We start from the raw sequence: 21,355 nt of genomic DNA on the forward strand, positions 1-21,355 counted from the left end.
TTATGATGCAACACACTGGCTGCTTATTGGGACGTTTGCTTTTTGGGTCTAAATTAAGCAGGAAAAAAAACTACTGAAAAAAGTTTAGAAAATATTTTTTAACTAGATATGACAAAAAATCAATAAACACACCATGTGATTTTAAATGCGTTTCTTTTAGCCAGGCTTGATTACATATAACGTAACAGCAGCCTGGATTCACTCAGGAGATTCTGTGGAAACGGAGGAAAGAAACCTCATACTACTCCCATCCTGTGTGTATGCTGCGAGTGTGTTTTGCAAGTGTGGGTGTAATGGCTTGCATTTTTCTTGCATGCTGGTTTTTGCTCAGCCTTTAGTCAGCAGAGCTTCACTAAATGAGTCGTGCTATTGAAAACATAAGCCAAAAACACACACACACACACACACACACACACACACACACACACACACACACACACACACACACACACACAGTTTGTTTTCTTCCCTGTACAGACAAACATGCACACAGACACAGAAAGACAGAAGCAAAAGTAACACAAAACATTGGTGTTTTCTTTTTTTGGGCATGTGTGCCATGCATTTTCTCTTTGCTAATCTATTTGTGTGTTGATAAAAACAAACAGCTTCAGTAATCCTGAAAACATTGTGTGAACAAACCGCGTCTCCGTCCCGTTCATCACAGGAAGGCAGTAAGGCAGAAAAGGTGTGTGCGCGTGTGTGTGTGCGCGTGCGTGAGTTTAAGGCCAGACGTGGGAGGAAAAGGCTGGTGCAGAGTGAAGCATCCCAAAAAAGACATGGCTGAAACTGAAACGCCGGAGAGGACAGTAGAAAAGCGAGTGCTGCTTTAGAGAACCAGGACCGGACATTTGAGGGAAAGACTCTTGAAATACTTTCAAACAGTGAGACTCTTGGTCATCTTTCAAGCTTGGTTACAGTAAGTGACTTTCTGACTGTGTAGTGAAACACACAAACCAGGCATGATCCAGAATAACATGCCTTTCTCGGTTGTAAATCCAAAATTTGTGTGTGTGAAAATGAGAATGAAAATGGTTAAATCTTTTGACCCCCCCACACACTTTAACAGTGTGATATTTTGAGACGTAGAGAATGCTACACAACAAGTCTAAGCTCTGCCTGAAGAAGACAGTCACATACCAGAGCTGCTGTAGATAGGACAAGTCAAGAAAATAGATGCCTGATAACGTCTGATTGTCGTCAACATGCTTTAGTGCTTCGGAAAGAAGCACTAAATCTACTAAACACATTTCAAACCTACAACAGATGTAACTGGTTTCTGTCAGAACCAAAAAATCATGTGTTTTCAGTGGTGTCTGGAGACCTGAAGAATGAATCTTTGGGGTTTTGAAATAAAAAAAGGTAAAAAAATAAATAAATAACAGAAGAGGGAGAGTCCTGACCTGTTGAAACATAAACCGCGCTTCTCGGCGTGTATTTATAAGGCCAAGAGTCTTGCTGAGGAAACAGTGCAGCAATATCGATTGTTATTATTGTAGATCAGTGCATGTTGATCGGAGCCGTGTTCCCACAGAGGCTCTGTATCAGGACAGAGAGAACCCTGCTGTAGCCGAAGGCGAGGGGATGAAGTTACACACAGATACACAAAAGCGCATCAGTGTATAGAGTGGCCTTGGTCAGAATCATATTGAAAAAACAAAAAGGGACTAATAGGAAGCAGTATGCATTTTACACTGGAAAGGTGGAGTAAAGAAATTATGGTGTGTTCAACTTGCCTCATAAGTGGGAAGTTGAACTCAGAGTTATGTAATTATTGAACCTTTGTGTGCTCGAGCTACAAAGTGGAAAAGCAACATAGACACCTCTATAATACTTATTTTGTTGCTGCGAGCATTTGATTTGACGTCACTTGCTGAACTTAGAGTTTAGGATACTGTCCAAAGTTCCCAAATACTAATTCTGATTTTTGCTGGGGGTTTTAACTACATTCACCTGCAGGTGTCTGGAAAACTGGCTAATAGCTACTGTACTAGCTGTTTAACTTGTTTTGGTTGCTGCTTGATGGCATCTACTGTAGAATAAACATACAGTTTGGCATCATTTTTAAAGGAATAAAGTAGAAATAAAGAGTCTTCACATAAACTGAGTTGATTAAGCAAAAATGATAAGATACTTAAAAGGCAAATACTTTTGTACTTTTACTCAAGTGAAAGTTTAAAAGGACCACTTTTACTAGAGTCATATTTTACCTACTGTATCTCTACTCTTACTCGAGTACATGGTTTGTGTACTTCATCCACCACTGACTAACCACAAATATGATCTCAATACTTTCTTTCCAAGTTCTATTTTATTTTCTAATGTCTCGATATGCGTAATGGGAGGAATAAAAGACGTGCATCATGTACGCTATAAGATTGTGCACAAGATTGGGGTTTGAGGATCATTCAAGTCAGTGATTTATACTGTTTAAATCACATCATATCCAAAGTACTCGAAACTCACAAGCTGTCTTTTATAAACCAAAACTCACACTTGCATCAGTTTATTGCATCTTTATCCTTGCCAACTAGTTCAGTACTTCAAAATTGGAGATATTTTTGCTCACAAGGAAAGTATTTGGGCACTGCTGCCAAATCTGGTGCAGTTTATCAACCTGCATAATTCTCTTGAGGCTTGTGCACTACAGCTGCTGAAATAAGGAGGCTTGTCTAGGCTTCTTGACTATCAGCTATAACTTATCTTCATTCCTCCTTAATAGTGCATTAAGAAGTCACAATGAAACGAGGTGCTGCATCATGATGAAGGCTTGAACCTGTTACAACCAAAACCCTTCAAGATCTCTTAGACTAGGCACTTCCTGAAGGATCGCAGACGTCTACGCTATCTCTTGTTCATCTTGCGGGCAGCTTGGTTTACTCTGGAATGCTTCCCATGCATATTCCAACGCTACAGTTTTACCAGCTTTCCCACGAGGTGGGCAGAAGCTAATCTATGGCCAAACCATAAATATTTCTAAACATCAGTCACTTCCATTTTTCATAAACTGTACAAGCTGCCAGAACAGGCAATGCAAAACAGTCGACTACTGTTATTAGTGTAGAAAGGAATGTATGTGTTGCTGAGAACTTGGCTACAGTTATTAACCGACACTTGCACAAGAAAGTGCGATAACAGGTGTTTGGAAGGATGGCGAGCCGCATTTGGTAAACACATGCCAGGCAATAGCTGTCTAAACAGCATGAGGGAGATCGGAGGAGGTACTTCGATGCAAAATGTCCCACCTGGAGCGCTTCGAAAAAGAGGCTAATCTGATTAGCCCAGTAACTAAAAGACAAACGCAGGTATTCCCTTCCCTCCTTCTAATCTCCCACTGAGTGCTATAGATACTCAGCCACTGCCCTTTTGACCTAGAGATGAAAAAAGCAAGGACGTTGAACCGCCCTGTATAGGAATGAAATCTTTATATATACATATTGTGCATATAAAAATAAATGCACATACACACAAAAAATACATATAGACACACATATACTTAAGTCACATTCACACTATGGACAAAAGTATTGGGACACCTGAACTTCCCAGCCATATATGGTTCATTCCCATCTGTTATCACAAAGCTGATGACCCACAATTGTATAGGATGTCTTTGGATGCAGTAGAATGAAATTTCCCCTTCACTTGAACTAGAAGACCCAAACCTGCTCCAGCATTAAAATGCCCTAGTGCACAAAGCAAACTCCTTGAAGATATGCTTTGCATGGGTTTAAGTGAAAGATCTCCTGCTACAGAGTTCTGACCTCAACCCTAATGAACACCTTTGGAATGAATTGGAACGCTGACTGGGACTAAATGTGGAATGCAATGCTCAAAAAGCACATACCATACTTATGACCAGGTGTTTATAGTGTACATCCACACATACTGCATATGCAGGAAAAACAGGTGACATCATAAGCACGTGTTTACAAAAAAAAAAAAAAGTGTTGGATACAATGAATTACCAGAACAAATACAAAATGGTCCTTGGGATAGTTTTCTTCGGAGGATTTCAGAGAGTGTTCTATAGTAACAAATGCTGCTCTTCCACAAGATCTTCATTCATGTGGTCTTTTTATGTTCTGCCCTGTCCAACATATCCCACAGGTGCTCAAAATCCAATCAGTCCACATTAAAACCAATCAATCAGCTGTAATGCCCTGTTAATGGGTCCATCACGGAAAAACATCACACATAGCAAATGTTAATCAATAAGAACTTGATTCGCTATAGACTATGACATACAAAAAGCTTAAATCACACACCACAGCTCACCAACAGGAAGTATTTACCAGAACTCACAAGACAGGAAGCAGAGATTCCTCTGGGAGGCGCAAACCTAAGCAGCGATTGCATCGGCATTACCACCTTCCTTTCAGCTTTTTGTTGTATACGGTTCATAAGTCATTTACTATGCCACAGGGAACATTCCAGAAATACAAGAGCTTTATTCTTAGTGTAGCTGCGATGCTGCTCGTCTTTCAGGCCCAGTATTACAGAGCAGTTTAAACACTCAAATGCCAGAGTGAGGCAGGGATGGACGGACGTTGGGGCTAAGGGGTTGAGTGTCAGTGTATCGATCAAACTGCACACAACATTCAGCAAAAAAAATAGTAAGAAGTTGTGATGTAACATTTTCTTCCACATATATATTTTGTTTAACTGGTATATTTTTCGATTAGAGATATGTTCCATCAAATCAATCAATCAGTCTTTTTAACACTGATTTCAATCTCTCATCATATTATAAATCCGTCCACACTTTACATCTCTCTAGCTATCAACAATAACTTTATCCATCCATCTGCCCATCTGTTTTAAAATCAGACTAATATCTTTTTACATTCATAATAAACTGCAGGTTATTATGATGTAAACAAAGATACTCGTATCAGAACTTTTCCACCTTTAATATGATGAACTTATTCAGTGAAAAATATTGATTACACCAAAAGTTTTTGCTATTGTACAGCAATTCATTATGTGAGGGGAAAATGTCTGTAGTCGGGTTGCAAAGAGGCGGAATGTTTTTAAAAAAATTCCAGAAACTTTCAATGGTAACCTAATCTGTGGGATTTTGGAAATATTCCAAGTTGGAATCTTACCAGGAATTTATGGGAATTCATTAGAAATCGGAGGAAATTTGTATAAACAAATATGGACATTATATTTGGTCATGTTTTAACCATTAGATTATCCTGCAAGACTTTTTTTTTACTACCGTAATTTCTACACTAATGTACTTTACACAGGCTTTAACGAAAGACACGTTACACGGGTGAAATATGTTGCGCTTCCTTTAGGAGCAGAGCGGCATTTTGGGAATAGGATGCCACTGCATTTTTCCGGTATTACTGTGTGTGTGTATGAGGATTATGTCATTATTTTTTAATGTTCATTTCTAAGTTTCTTTGACTAACCCGTAATGCTGTTGCCAAGAAAAATAAAAAAGCACGAGTTTTGGAAACCTGTCTGTGCTTATATGATTTCTGTTGCAACCGGAGTTAGCGAGCTCTCCCTTCACCCAGACTCAACGCGCTACAACGGCTTGTATCTAAACAGTAGCCTACCAAAAAAGTCATTGTTCACTGTCTTTCTCCTTCCTTTCACAACTATTTCTCTCTGGAGTTTATCTTTTGTCATCGTCGTGCGTTTAAAAATCAACACCGGTGGAAGTTTTTTCTCCCAAAGCCGTGCAGCTCAGAACACAGGTGAGGTGCGTTTTTTCGTTTCCGTTCGGAAATTTCATTAGTCTAATGTTACATTTCATTTCCCTATTATTGGCTAACCTGCAATTTTGTAAATTCCCAGTTTATTTCCATGTATTCCTGTTAATTCGAATATTTTCGCCGCTAATTACACTGAAGGATTGCTAAATTAAAAATTCCTGTAATTTTGCAATCTTAGTCAATAGTTCATTTCTATACATGAGCCAGCCTTGCTTTATTGTTTATGTAAACAATTTAAAAGAAGGAAGCTATATATATAATCTCTGTTCAGACTCTGTAATGTTGATCAAAACTGATGAGTCAAATTGAACCAATTAATAACTGAATAGATCTTTACAACATAGCTGCTACTGCTTTTCATTAGTGTTAGCTCTTGTAAGGACTTCATGAAACTGGTTATTCACAAATTGTATTTTCTGTGATAAGGCTGTCCTTTGGTCGATACTTTAACATACCAAACCAAAACAATATGAGAAAAACATCTGATTGAGCAGAACACTGCCCAGGGCTGAGTTTAGTGCTTGTATATATTGCAATATCCTTTAAAAACAAAACCAGGAAACTAACAGAGCACTTGAGATCAAACACGTATTGAAAGAATTTGGAGCAAACTTTATATGCTTTTCAAAACAATATCTCAGTCATTCAATCATTTATTCAACATTCTACCATAAGTCCACAACACCAATAAGCCAAACCCTATATGTTATTACTATAGAAGACAATATGGTGAGTTCTGTAGTGGCTACCTGCTTCTCTGTATTGAGAGTCATCACTTACACTTGAAATGCTTTCAGACACGATGACAGAACCGTGAACTCTTAATACGCACTGCTCGTTTAGAGCTTTATAAAGAAATTGTTTACAGTAGAGTGGTTTGCAAATGAACTGAAGAGTCTGCGAATCTCGTCTTAAAATGAGAAAAGCGTCTGTTTGTAACAGCTCTGATAAACACTAATTACAGTGTTATCATTACAATACACATAAAACAGCAATAAAAACTCATACTAATCTTTGGCTTATCTTAAATAAAAATAAAACTGGATGCACCTGAATCCAACCGAACCCACAACAGCGAAGCAAATCCAAGATTAAGAAGTGAAGCGATAAAACCAGGAGCAGTTAAACAATAAATGAGCTCTAAATGAGCTGACTGTTAACTCGCAATTAAAGCAGTTGAGTCTTTGCTTGAATAAACATCAGATGTGGGACAGCAGATCCGATAGCTCTTCTTACTGTTCTTCTTACTTCTTAAAGTCGTAGTCATTTGAAAACATTTCTGTTAATGTTCTCACATCTGGATAGTCACTTTGAAGAAATAAAAATGAAAAAACTTTCCTATTTACAGTGCTGTTGCTGTATTTTATGGTACAGTGATATGAAATTCTTGACTCTAATTGGTCAATGGTCTAGCTGTAACTCAAATCACAGATTTATAATTAAGTGTGTTATGGAGTCTATAGCAACGGCATAGGTGTCACAGTAACTCTGTTTTTGAAACAGGCCACATGTATAGTGTATAGTATTACAATTATATATGGAGGTGGGAGATTATTGTTTCAGGCATTGGACTTTGGATCCAAAGATTGAGTTCAAATCCCAGCCTCACCAAGCTGCCTCTCGTGGGCCCCTGAGCAAGGCCCTTAAACCCCAAAGCTGCTCAGGTGTATGAAGGAGATAAATCCAAGTCACTCTGAATAAGAGCATCTACAATAGATACACTTGGTTGGCTTCATCTGTCTCAGGGGATTCATTCATTTCTCTTCACCTGGTACAACATAGAAAATTTGTGAGGTTAAAAACCAGTGTGCAAAACAAAAGCACTTGTTGACATTAGAGTAACGGCAGAATGAATGTGTCAAAAAAAATAAATAAATAAACCCACACAAATCAGCCCTAAATATGTCCCCCTGTTAAGCCTTCATTAGAACTGAATCTCTGTCCCCTTGGGTTTGTCTCAGAGCATGTCAAATAAGACGTTCCAAGAAAAGAGAACAGGATTTACTTTGTAACACTGCTGTAAGCTGAACTGTACAATTCACAACAACCCAATGTAGCAAACAAAAGCATCCATGCCTTACCCAGAAGAATCGTGAGCGGTTATACAGTTAGCCCTATTATTAATACGATTTTGAAAAGCCACACTAACAAACAAAGAGGCTTGTGACCCAGCTATTCACCAAATCATGTGAGAGTCACAATGTTTCTTGTAAGTTTTTAACTTGTTCTATGCTTCTTTTTTTTTTAGTCAACAGTTCAGTGATGCTCACTAGCTTCTCCTGTGTTCTCTATACACAGTTCTGTGTGTATGTTGTGTGGTCTTTTTAAAGAAAAACAAAAAAATGCCTGTAAAATATCTGCCTGGAACCACACCAAGAACACAAGGAATTCAGCATGTATAAGGAGACCATGGACGCTTCTGACCAGATAAATGCTCATCTAATGAGTCTGCAATGTGAACACTACAGCATGCAGTGATTCAAGTTTCATGTCCACTCCCTAGGTCAGATGATACTCAAATATTTTGGCATTAATTGATTCCAAGCAGACCTTCTTTCCATGGTCAGCAAATCTTCCAACCCATACTGCCCTACCCAGCAGTGGCAGGAATTCACAATAATCCAACTAGTGCATTAAAAAAAAATAAAAAAATAAAAACAGGCAGTGTTAAGACTTTATGGTGAACCGTGGTGCCAAGCCATGTAACGTCCCAGGATCGAACAATCTAGCATTAACTCTTTTGCTAAAGGTGCATTTCATTCGTAATCCTTATTATCCAAGTGACAAAAAAATGGGGAAGTTTAGCTGAAATAATCAGTCAAAATGTTTGCCATCATACAATCAAAACAAACCAACAATCTTTGAGAAATATATTAAGATTGCACTGCTTATACACTTTTTAATTTGGAACAACATGGCTGTGAGTAAACATTATGAAAAGCTTAACTCTCCTCTGCATAACCGTGCTGCGAGCACGCAACTCACAAAAACTCCAGGTAATAGATTAAGACCTCGATTCAGGGCCTATTATTCATAACAGTGAGTCACTGTATAAATTCATAGAAGTTGGAATTATCAAAGCTACTGAGCAGGCACAGGTCCAGGAAAGACTTTGGTTTTAAAAAAAAAGAGAGAAAGAAAGGAACAAAAACAGTATTAAAGAAACTGACAGAACTTCAGGGTTGGGCACACGCACACACACACACACACACACACACACACACACACACACACACACACGTGCACGTGGTCAAACAAGATATTTGCTTTTTCTGTTTGCTGTTGTCTGTTCCTTTAATAGCAGGGTTGTCCGGATACGACAAAGTGCTTGAATTAAAGGCTTTACCTTTTGTGCAACTCCAAAAAAAGTACAATACTGCTCCACCTTCAAACATATAAACAGAGACGTGTTCGAGAACGTGGCTACTCGGCAGTGGGATGACCATCACCTCTGAACAGGTGATTTCAGATGTTTATGATTTATTACAAACAAACAAAAAACAAACAATGCAAACTCGGGGAAGTATTGCAGCTGAACAAATGGTCTTCCTTAAAATTACAGGAAAAATAGTCACCGTTCAGGCACTAGTCTGGGGGAGAACCGCATACAATTGTGATTGTCAGGGGAGCAGAATATTTGGGCCACAAAATAGGACGCACACGAGTATATAGAATGTCTTAGCATAAACAATAAAGCTGAGCCCTAAACATGTTCCAGCATGACAATGTTCCTGTATACAAATCTCCAAAAAGACAAGCGGGATGAAGTTGACAAACTCTAAATGTGTCCAGAACAAAGCCCTGACCCTCAACTCCACTGAACACCTTTGGTAACTCTGAATTGAACCCCTGACCTCTTCACCCTACAGCAGTGCCTGATCTCACTAATGCTCTTGTAGCTGAATGATCAACTAATCCCTACATCCACACTAATAGAAAGCCTTCCCAGAAGAATAGATCAAATATAATGTGAAAAGTAATATATAATATCAAACAAGGACATTTTGGTCAGCTGTCCAAAAACAAATAGCTCTTTAGAGAAGCCTAGAAACCAGTCCTTGTTTAGGCCAGATTAAAAGTGCACACCTGAGATTGGCTGGTTTTTGACAGGTCTTTGATAGTTAGTGCTCTAGTATGAGCTAATCGACATGTGCTGTAGACTTTGGCAGGGTGGGGTGACTAATCTATCTCCTGCTGTTTGAGGGAAAAGAATGAATGCTACCTGTGAAACTGCAGCCTCTGTGCTACACCCCTCCACATGCCGCATTAACCGGTGAAGCAGAGATATGCAATCACTTTGTGCAAACAATTAAAGCCGGGTCTCTGCACTTGAAAAGCACTTGACAGTGCAGGGGAGTTGGTGATTAACCTCAGAAATTAAACATTAGCTTTCTGACAAAGCAGGTTAATCACTGTAGGAACTCAAACACTGCAACACACTTAGGATTTACAGTGTACGCTTCTGCTTTTAAATGGCGCGGTGACATTAGTTAACAATGTTCCTCTCAGAAAGTCAGTTTGCTGCCACCAGATAAGGCTGGGAAAAATTATTAGCTGTTTTTGTTAAACATAGAAAAAGTAAACTATATGAATCATTATTTACTATATTTATTTTATGTAATTAGTTGATGCTGGATTTTAAATCAAGGTAAAATCGAATGCAAAAAAGATGAAATCACTGCTATCCTATGCTCATTTTAATTCAGGATACATACCAAGCAAGAATAATGTACTGCGTTTACACGTACCAGCAAGATTAAATGCTTAATTGCGAGATACTAGAATACACTTGCTCTTACCTCCAACACTGGCCCAGCTCCGAGAATGATCTGCTCCACCCCGCTGGCGAAGCCCTTTTGACTTAGAGCAGTGAGATGATGGATGAGGAAATTGGTGCTCTGCGTCTTCCCTGAGCCACTCTCTCCAGAAATGACGATGCACTGGTTACGCTTCCGTTTCAGCATGGCATGGTAGGCCACATCAGCCACGGCATAGATGTGCGGCTCCAGGTTACCCAGCTGGTGGTTGTCGTACATCTTGACGTATTTGGGGTTGTAGACGGGCAGGAACTTGAAGGGGTTGATGGCAACAAGGATGCTCCCCACGTACGTGTAGATCTTCTCCTGCTTGAAGCGAGTGCGCAGGTTCTCCAGCAGCGTCTTCTCACTCAGGTCAGGAAGCTTGCATAGATCATCGTGGTCCTGGAGCTGAGGCGGGGGCAGCAGTCCTCGCTCCACCATGCGCCGACGTTCCTCAGTCAACTGAAGCCACATGGCCACGTTGCCGTAGTGGATGGAACCGTCCACATTCTTCTCACGCAGCAAGAACCGGTAGTCCTCGCTTCCGGAGCGGTTCTCTAGCGCAGCGCGAGGCCACAGCATCATGCGCTGAGCCGGGCAGTCGCTCGGGTTCAGGATCCATTCCTCGCCACCAAACTCCTTCACCTCGGCCAGCACGTAGCATTTGGTGCGGTCCAGCCGCAACCGAGCAATCACCTGCTCGATAACCTCGGCAGCCGTCGTTCTCTTGCGGGCCAAGATGGGGCAGTAAATGGTACCCACGGCGATTGCACCGGGGTAGACACGCAGCGTGAGCTCCGCATCCTCGAAGCAGCGGCGCCGCCCGCCAACATCGCGAATGCTCATGTTGGAGCCGTGCGGCCCATCAGCTCTCAGCGTGTGGGTTCTTCAGAAAAGGCACAGAGAACGCTTCAAGACATCACAGCTGCTAAAAGGGGGAAAAAAGAAAAAGAATTATTACTATGATTTATAAAAGTTTATTGTGAAACAGCAGAACTGGAATAAAATTTGAAAGCACACACAGTAGTATGCTGCAATGATATCTTGTATCTTGGTTATGCTATTACCAGACCCACAGTTTCATCCACTAGCCCATGTGTTTTTCTTTCCTTTGTGTCTGTAGCCTTAAAAGCTAATAAGAATTGTAGAAGCCTTGACTGTTTTAAACAATTAAAATGTAAAATGGAAACATTTCTGAACAATCAGATAATCAGTTAATGAATTTACAGGAGCTAGGTGTCCTAAAGGTAGAGTTTCACCTTCCCAACTATGCTGCTTTGGTTAATCATTCAACTGTTAACTACTTTGGGTTTAATTCGTAACAGAATTGATAAAGTAATAATTTCAACTGGGCAGACTATGGAAAGGAGATTAAAATATGCTTGTAACACACAGACGTACACACAATGAGCAGATTCTGGCTTTAAGCGCACACTGGCTTACTATCTGCTCGTACATAACACAGTGAATCTGCTGGCTGCCAAGATAAGCAGCTGCCTTCTTCTTTAACACATACACACAATAAACTAATTCACAGCCATGGCTCTTAATAAAGACTGAACCGGCTCTACGGGTTACTGTTCATTACAAACTGAAACAGTGTCTACAATGACAACAGCAACTCCTAAACCCGTAATGATCCACAAAGAAATGTATTTATTTGGTTTAGTGAAACAATAAACCCAAGGAAAGAATCACAGAAACTGATATTCTATCTTGTCATTTTGAAATATGCGCCTGTAAACATGGAGATAAGCTCCTTTTCAAACAAGAGCTCAATGGGGAAAAATAAATTGGCCGTGCGACGCGAACACAGCTGTAATGGAGCGCCGCGCTCCGTTTATTTACTCTCGTGAGGTCAGCGTGGCTGTGTGTGTGTTGTCGCCTGTCTCTCATCACAGGAACTATAGTGCTGCAGCTGAAACGGGAGTTGAGCCAAAGGGGTCAGGTGTACACAGCACAGCACAGCACAGCACAGATCAGCTCAGCTCAGCTCAGCTCAGCTCAGCTCAGCTCAGCTCAGCTCAGAGAGAGAGAGAGAGAGAGAGAGAGAGAATGCGAATGTGTGATTGTGTATACGTGTGCTTACATGACTTCAAAGTTATTCCAGAGACAGGGTGGCCTCATTATTGACATTTTACATTTCAGCATTCACCTGGTTAAAGAGTTGATGTGAAAAAAAATTAAAGAAATGGGTCATTTACACAAATCAGCATGAATGGAGAACCGAATGAAAATAGTGTGCAACATCACAGAGGACACCTGCAAAACCTAAAGTTAATAATTTCAATAATAACAGCGCATTCACAGGGAATCAGACGGGCTGACGATCCACATAATCCAAGGTAAGCAATGCTGTTTTTAACATTGGAAATGTGTAATTTTATTTTAAAAAATTAACAAACAAAAATGCATACCGTATCTTCCGGACTATAAGCCTGGGAAAAACATTTTCCCAGTTTCACAAACTTCAAGCCAAAAAAACTGAGCCCCATAACATTAGACCAATAAAATTGCCGAACGGGTTTGACGCTTGACCTGCCGCTCACTCGGACTGTCAACTGGAAATGCAAAACATTCGTCACCCTGAAAACAACCGGGCATGGAAAAAAAAATAAATAAAAAATAATAATAACACCGCACTTCACCTGTGTTCTGAGCTGCACGGCATCGGGAGAAAAGCTTCACCGATAGTCATTTTTAAACGCACGACGATGCCAAAAGATAAACGAGAGAGATAAATAGTTGTGAAAGGAAGGAGGAAGACCGTGAACAATGACTTTCTTGGTAGGCTACTGTTTAGATGCAAGCCGTGTAACAGACACTGTCTTTCGTTTAAAGCCTGTGTAAAGTTCATTAGTTTCAATGTAGACATGCGGCTTATAGACAGGTGCGGCGTATTTACGTTTAAAATAAATATATCTTTGTACAATTCAGTGGGTGCGGCTTATATTTGGGTGCGCTTAATGGTTCAGAAATTACAGTAATCATTTAATCAAGTCTTTATTTTTTGTAAAAGAGGCTCTTCTTACTATTAAGAAGAGAAAGGGGCTATAAGGGAACACCTGATTATAATGTATGCTATACAGAACCAACGTTCCAGGGACTATAAATGGTTAAGAAGTACAAGTGTCTGCCTATAATTAATAAAAAAAGTAATAGTTGACAGATAGCTGTGGTATAACATTAAAGGAGGTGCTCTCACAGTAAACAAACTTATTTACAAGATATAAATCACATTTAAATCCTAACATATTAAACTGCATCAATGGAGGGCATCTTTCATGCTATTAAGTCATTAGCAAGGAAAAGAGCAGCCCTGAAAGCAAACTAAAATCAATAACAGGAAATGACATTAAATAACACTAACTGATCAGAGGCCAACTAAAGTCTGATACCACGCTGCATGCTTTTATTACATTAGTGACTACAAGCTGATACAACTTGAAACACTGAATATAGTATTAGAAGTGAACTCTCAGAGGACTTGGCCACGCCCAAGCAGAGCAGATAGTCAAAGTTCTGCTTAAAGCGTTAGAACAAGATTTAGAAGGCGGTATGTGCAAGTAGAATGGTTTAAAAAAAAAAAAAAGAAAAAAAAAGAAAGAAAAAACACTAACTCCTAGCAACTCCATCATATCATGTGACTGGGTTAAAAATAATGGATTTTGTCATGCTATTGTCATTATCTCTAAAGTATGCTACCACTCATACCACTATAAAACAATCGAAGAAAAGGCTTTTCGCTTCATACACAAGTAAAGGCTGCATAACATGACTGAAATATTTACCATAGATAATCAAAATCACTGATTAATGCCTGTCTGAAGGTTTTTTTGCCAAATCACCGGCCAAGTAAAAAAAAAAAATAATACAAAAATAATACAAAACACATTCAAGCAGGCACCTAATCCCTTCAAAGTGATCAAAACCCCTTCAGGCAGGTCCGAGCTAAAAAATGTAACTTACAGAAACGCCACCCGAATGCAATTGCTATGGAGATTCTTTTCCGCCTGCTCCCCGAGGCAAGACCAGAAAAACACAAAGCTAATTCATTAAAACACAACACTTAAAGTTCTGAGAATCTGAAATCAACACACACACACACACACACACACACACACACACACACACACACACACACACACACACACACACACACACACACACACACACACACACACACACACACACCCTGGACATGAGCGTTTATCTGCAGCACTATAATTACAGAGTTACTGTTATCTGGCAGTAGGACAAAAACCCCATTAGCAGTGCATCCTTTAAGGAGACAGAAGTGGAGTGATGATGTCATAGTGCCAGTGGTGCATCTTGAGATGCTGATAAAATATTGAGTGCACTGGACCCAGCATCAAACTCCCAGCAGCCTCATCCTGGACTGCTGATACAGAATCATTTACTGCACAATGAGAGACAGAGGGCCATTCAAACACAAAGGCTACATCTCATTTGCAGCAGCCAGGGTGTAAAACTGTGAGTCAAGCTCAGAAACAGGGTCATTGTTAAGATTCTAACTGCCATTCACACCCAGTGTACTCTTTCAGAAGTTAATGTATTATCGTGTAAAAAAATGTCAGTCGGGAGTGTTAATGTTTGTATATACAGTAATATAGAGCATATTAAGGATTCAGGATTTTTTTCTGTAAACATGAAGTATGATGGCTATGCACTTTATCTTGCATGTTCAAATGTTGCCACGCTAGAACGCCAATTACTTGTTCATTTGAATACAGTAAAACCCTGTTGGACAAGCATAATTCATTTGTGAAAATTGCTCATAGGTCCGTTTGCTCGTAAGTTCGAACGAATATTCCCCATAAGAATGAATGTAAAAGCGATTTATTCTGTTCAAAGACCTCATTCGATGGTAGCCCATTTTAACAAACAAAAACACCGCAAATTACCGTACGGTAAACATCATTTAACCCTAACCCCATGTCGTAGTGGTTGATTGAGTGTGAGAGACGCACATCACTTTCATACTTTTCCACTATTTCCTTCTTGGTTTCAATGGTAATTTTGTTTTCACAGCACCATCACTAATTTTCTTGAGAAATATTGCAAGAATTCTAATGGAAAAAAAATATAACACAAAAAAAGCAATAAAGTTTTTGCTGCACTGAACCAGGAGAGCGACTGAGCGACCCGAAATGAACTAAGTAACTGATGCTACCCTCAGCTGAAAGTGAGGAACCGGTAACGTGGGTTTGCTCAGGCCCCGAAATTTGTTTGCAAAATAGGGTAAAATTTAGCGAGTCAGGTCGCTCGTATCTTCGTTTACTCGTACTATTAGTTGCTCGTACAATAGGGTTTTACTGTAATAGCTTGAAATATAGCTTTAAAGCACACCATTGACCCAAAATGACTCCGGGATCCTCGCTAATTCCATCTGAAAATTACATAAGCGTGGTGTTTAAGATAGCCTTTAAACAACTTTTTGAAATCAGCGATATAATTTTTGTATTAGTAATAATTTATAAAGTGCTACATTTGTATACATTTGTATCCCATACAGAGGACCATCGGGCAGGTGGTTATAATGTCTTGGCTCGTTGGAAGTCCTTAAATGAACGATATTCAGTGTAGTCAAAACTGCACAAATAAAAATGTGAAGCTTTTGAGAGAATGAGACTCGGGGTCTGGGAGAGCAGCGACGCGGAGGCCCAGCCTGGCTCGGAGATAAAGCAGGCCCGTGGGAGCAGATAATTACACGAATAATGAGCTCTTTGGCAGTTGGGCCTCTGATTGATTTCAGAGATGGAGGGGTACAAGAGTGCCGGGAGAAAATACCAGCCCAGGCTCCAACATGCCCACGTTGTCAAGGGTCATCTAATTCCAGCGCAGACCAGACCCAACAGCTGCTCACTCACACGGACACGCAGACAGCGATTTCAGGAGAAAGGAGTGAAACAGGTCAGGAAACACATCCCATTGTGGATTGTGCTCTGTAACAATAGTCACTAATGATTTATGGTCTTGATGCACAAAAGTAACTGCTGCCTGTGGCTTTGGTGGTGTTAAAAATAGTTTAACAACATGGTGTCACTTACTATGTAACAATGTAACAGTAATAGACATAAATGATGTAATTTCAAACCTCTGACTAGAAAACCCAAAAAGACAACAACCCCTTAATTCAGAATTCCTACTTGGTAACTTGTAAATGAGCAATAGCGGATCTGAGCTTTTGCTTTCAGTCAATCAGCATACACGAGTATTTGGTTATTTGCTGTCAATAGCAAACAGATCCTGGTATTTCCTTTCCAAGCATATGCAGAAATTATGTTCAAGAAGAACTGTTAAATCGAAGACATGCAAAATCATAAAAGGACTCACTTCTTCTGGGTCAGCTTGAAACATTAACACAAAAACTTCATCTGCTTAACAGTCCGCAGCTCGGGCAGGAAGATGTATGTACAAGCGGCGGCAATTATTGTATCTGAGCAATTTCTCTGAAAATGGATGCGTGCTCTGTCCATTGTGCAAGTCACCACAGAGCGTGTAAATTCTCCATGACTGTGAAAGATAGGAACCTTATTCGATAACTTGAGCTTAGATATCTGTACATGGATGAAAGAAAAAAAAAAAAAAAAGACAAAATAGTTGACATTTTAAGAGAGAGATAGTATGACACTGAACATATTGCCATTTTCCTTCTTGTCTAAAGATGTTAACAAATTTGTGAGAAAAATAAAAACAACATGCAACTGATTATTAGTTAAAATCATTTTCAACAATGATTGTGATACAAATGTATAAGGTACTAATTGTTTAATTTCCCCTCCTTTTTGTTAATCTTACATTAATAAATAAATTAAAATAAATAAACAAACCAAATTTGACCTTGCACTTGTATTATACATGATACACTTATTTAAGTTTAAATTCATTGTGACTAATGCTGTACCGGTTAATTCCGTTTCGGCATCTTTGTTCAACCAGGAACGGGCGTCGTCTTTGCCACATGCTTAAAGAATGTCGTTCTGCGGTCATGCACAAAGCTTGAAAGCTCATTAGTGAATGTGTGTAAATAAAATTGTGTGACAATTTAATTCATTAAGAGGCCATCTCTTCTCAGGGCCCATTCAGTGCATGAGGTGTAGGTATTCAGCCACCACCAATAGGATCAATGCTAGCTCACACACACATAGCCTTGATTTGATTTTAAAGCAAGAGCCGAGCGTGACGTGAAAACGCAAACAAACAGGAAAAAGGGCTCAATGCTCGACCACACTGTGGGCAGTGTACAGTAATAACTGTGGTGATGCAGGATGTACAAGAATTACAAGCAAGAAAAAAAGAAGGGAAAACAACCAAAGGTAACAAACTTAAATAATACCTTTGTATTATGGGTTTATGGATTAGAAATGTATAAAATCACTTGTCATTTTCAAATGAATAATATTTATAGAGTTGTACATTTGTTTTGGGAAATTCTATTAGTCATTTCTTGAAAAAGCAGTAGTTTTTTCTAAATTCATGTACTCCAGCATATATATTGCAAACAGTCTTAATCTTGTGATATGCTAATGCTAGTCTGCATTTAACTAATTCTGGGAAATTCAGAATCGCAGATAACACCAGTGCCATCATGTTGAGCTCAGAGCATCTGCCCAACAGGCAATTAAAACACATGAATCCCATAAACTGACCAACATGGTGCGAATGTGTATGTGCTAGTGATTACAGATGGGATAGGATTTCGGAAAGCCTCACAGGCGAGGGACTGTTAATAAAGAACTAATTTCTGTACCGAAAAAAATTGAAAACAAAACCTAATTTCCAGGAGACTCGTGATCTGTGTCTTTACACAATCAGTCTGACGTAGAAAGCGAAAGCAAGTAAAGCAAATAATGAAAATAAACGAGCTGTTAGTATTAAATAAATCATCTAAAAATAAGTAAAGCACTTATGGAGAATTAGACGGTGGGACAAAGATGTTCCAATATTTCTTTTTGAACTCATAACTGCTAAATCTCTTATTACAGAGGAAAGGCTGCTGGTGTGCATGGGTATATACACACACACACACACACACACACACACACACACACACACACACACACACACACACACACACACACACACACACACACACACACACACACACACACACACACACACACACACACACACACACCCCAATAAGTCCAGCTACACTTGGTTTCTTTTGGACATGTAGGAGATACAGAATGATGCACAGATAAAGCACACTTTCACCACCGAAACCTTATGAGAATCTCTTCACCAAAAGCCACATTTCTATTGGGGAACCAAATCAATTTTCCTCTGAAGACCACAGTGGTGGAAAGTCTAAAAAGCCATTTTAAACCTCTGCATTTGTGCTACAATGTGAGAGTGAAAAACATGGCCACATCCTTGTTCATCTGTGGTTTTCAATGAGCTAGTCCGCCAACTGTGATGAGTGATGCATATTTTTCCGCTGCAAATCAGCAAACTGTATACAGCAGATTTAATAAGAGTCATGGCTTTATGATTGATCTAAAGCAAATCCCATCTCTTATATAAAGTCAAACTCGTTTAGAAGAAGTTTGGAAACTACTACTCTGGTTATTGTATATACTGTGAGCTGCCAGTTTTACATCACTAAATATATTTGAGGAGTCCTTAACAAAGTCTGAGGTGAGGGGGCGTTTTCTTGGATGGCGCTCAAACCTTTAATCAAATGCTGCATTATTTCCGGCTGTAACATCTCTGAAACATTTTTTTGTATTCCAATACTAAGAAAAATACTCATTTACAAAACTGGGAACTCTCACAATAAAGCCAGAGTGAACTCAGAATGACCAAACAAAGGTTTTTAGTTCTGAAATCTGTACCTCAGCTGAACTTTTACATATTTTACCAGAAAGCTTATTCTATCCAAGAGCTTTCTCCAAATATAATGAAGTTCACATTCTCTTTAATCCTTTTAAAGACCTTAGAGTAGACGGATAAATGTTAATCTCATCGCTATGGCCTTTAATGCACACTCGAGACATTTGTTTAGCACAGAGATTTTACTGCAGCCTATTTTGGAGACATTTTTTTAAAGTCCTTTTTTAAATACACTTTACTTAGACCTCCATGACCTCTTGCTCCTGAGGTCCATTCTGAGGGCAAATCTAATTATTTAGCATCAATAACCTGATCATATAGAACATACTGAATAACCACTGCTCATGTCACTCATATCTTTTACTGATGGCAACAAACGTGATCAGTTCTATAGTTACCCTAATTTTTTTTTGCGATTATAAAGAGGCTGTATTTGCTCATGATCTGCTTTCTTTTGCTTTAATTACTAGAACAACAAAATACAGCCAGATCAATAGCATGACAATGCAGTCTAGTTTTATGTCAAACAGCATCACATGGTGTCGGATTTTCAAGTCAGACCAATTCTTAAGAGAATGAGTATCACTGTTGCATCTGTAGTCTAGATGCACAAGGAAGCAGACACTTAGGTGGCTTGGCATTTTAAGGGGGAGCTAAAGAATTTTAGAGGATAGAGATCACTTCCTGAAATCAAAGAAAAAGAAAGGAAAGAAAAAGTGGGAGTGAGAGTGTGTGAGAGAAAGAATTCAGAATCTGTCTCGAGTCAGTCAGCAGCCTGTCGAGGAATGAGTGGTCAGCACGCGCGCACACACACACACACACACACACACACACACACACACACACACACACACACACACACACACACACACACACACAGGGAGTAATGACATCACTCACCAGAGCTACTCCACTCACTACCAAGGTGATTAGCAAATCGGCTCTCTGATTCAGCTAGCCCTCATGAAAAGCCTTTTGTGGGATTTTCGTTCCCCTCTGAATCCCGAATCCTCAAATCAGCCTTGCACATCAGGCCCAACACAGATTGAAATACATTCAGTCTTCAAAAGTAACATCAGAAATTCAAACTACTTAACAAACAAACTAATAAAATGACGTGGTAATCCTTTCCGTTATATACACACCCAGATCATTTGGATTTTTTCTTTAAATCTTGATTCGATCTAAATATTAAAAGATAAATGGATTGTCCATGAGTTATAAAAGATTAAGAATTAAATTAAGAATCACATTTTTGTGCTCATACTTGTAGATTCTAAACGCTCATCTAATTCAATCCAAATGAGAAGAGTTCAGAGCTACAAACCTGCCAGCTCTATTTATATCATGTTTTTATAATGAGTGTGTATTAGTATTTCAAAGGATTGTGCGTAGACATCAGACATCCGAGTGTGTGATATTCTCAATCCTTCCACATCACACAGCATTCAAAAGAGCAGGCTGCTCTGCTTTTAGAAGCTCGGCTACATTAAAGAAACCTGATCTTAATAATTTACAATGACAACGAGGCTATAAATAGACAGAGGTTAAACATGGACTTTACACACAGACATAATTGTGTGACTAGAGATGAAACATAAAGCCTGATTCAAGCCCATGAACATCAGGAATATGTAAATTAAATTGCTGTAGGTGTAAGAAAACTGCCTGTAAATGTCTCTAGCCCTTTCACTAAAGCATTTATGATCAATTTCTAGGCAAAAAATGCAAATAGGAAACACCATCTTTGAATATCAATGATCGAACATTAGCCAGCTAGTTAACTTCATAGACATTCAAATATTTCTCACAGGGGGGAAAAAGTGTGATTGTAATTACATTTTCTCTGTAATGTTTTTCCATGGTTATTGATCAATAATCAAACAAGCCAAAGTTAACTGGAGGCAACATGCATAATTGCTGCCATATCACATCACTTTCAAGCACACTTGAAACGTTTTTAAT

General features: G+C 39.2%; 1 protein-coding gene across 1 annotated transcript in view; it reads right to left on the bottom strand.

The window, feature by feature from the left end:
• myo9aa (myosin IXAa) overlaps positions 1-21,355 on the bottom strand; it is a 93,084-nt gene that overhangs the window by 62,288 nt on the left and 9,441 nt on the right. The window contains 1 exon segment of the mRNA XM_046857124.1: positions 10,532-11,459. Within this exon segment, the coding sequence (XP_046713080.1) occupies positions 10,532-11,377 (846 nt within the window). The 5' untranslated portion in view covers positions 11,378-11,459.

This window comes from Silurus meridionalis, chromosome 9 (assembly GCF_014805685.1).
Source record: "Silurus meridionalis isolate SWU-2019-XX chromosome 9, ASM1480568v1, whole genome shotgun sequence".
NCBI classification, from domain to species: Eukaryota; Metazoa; Chordata; class Actinopteri; order Siluriformes; family Siluridae; genus Silurus; species Silurus meridionalis.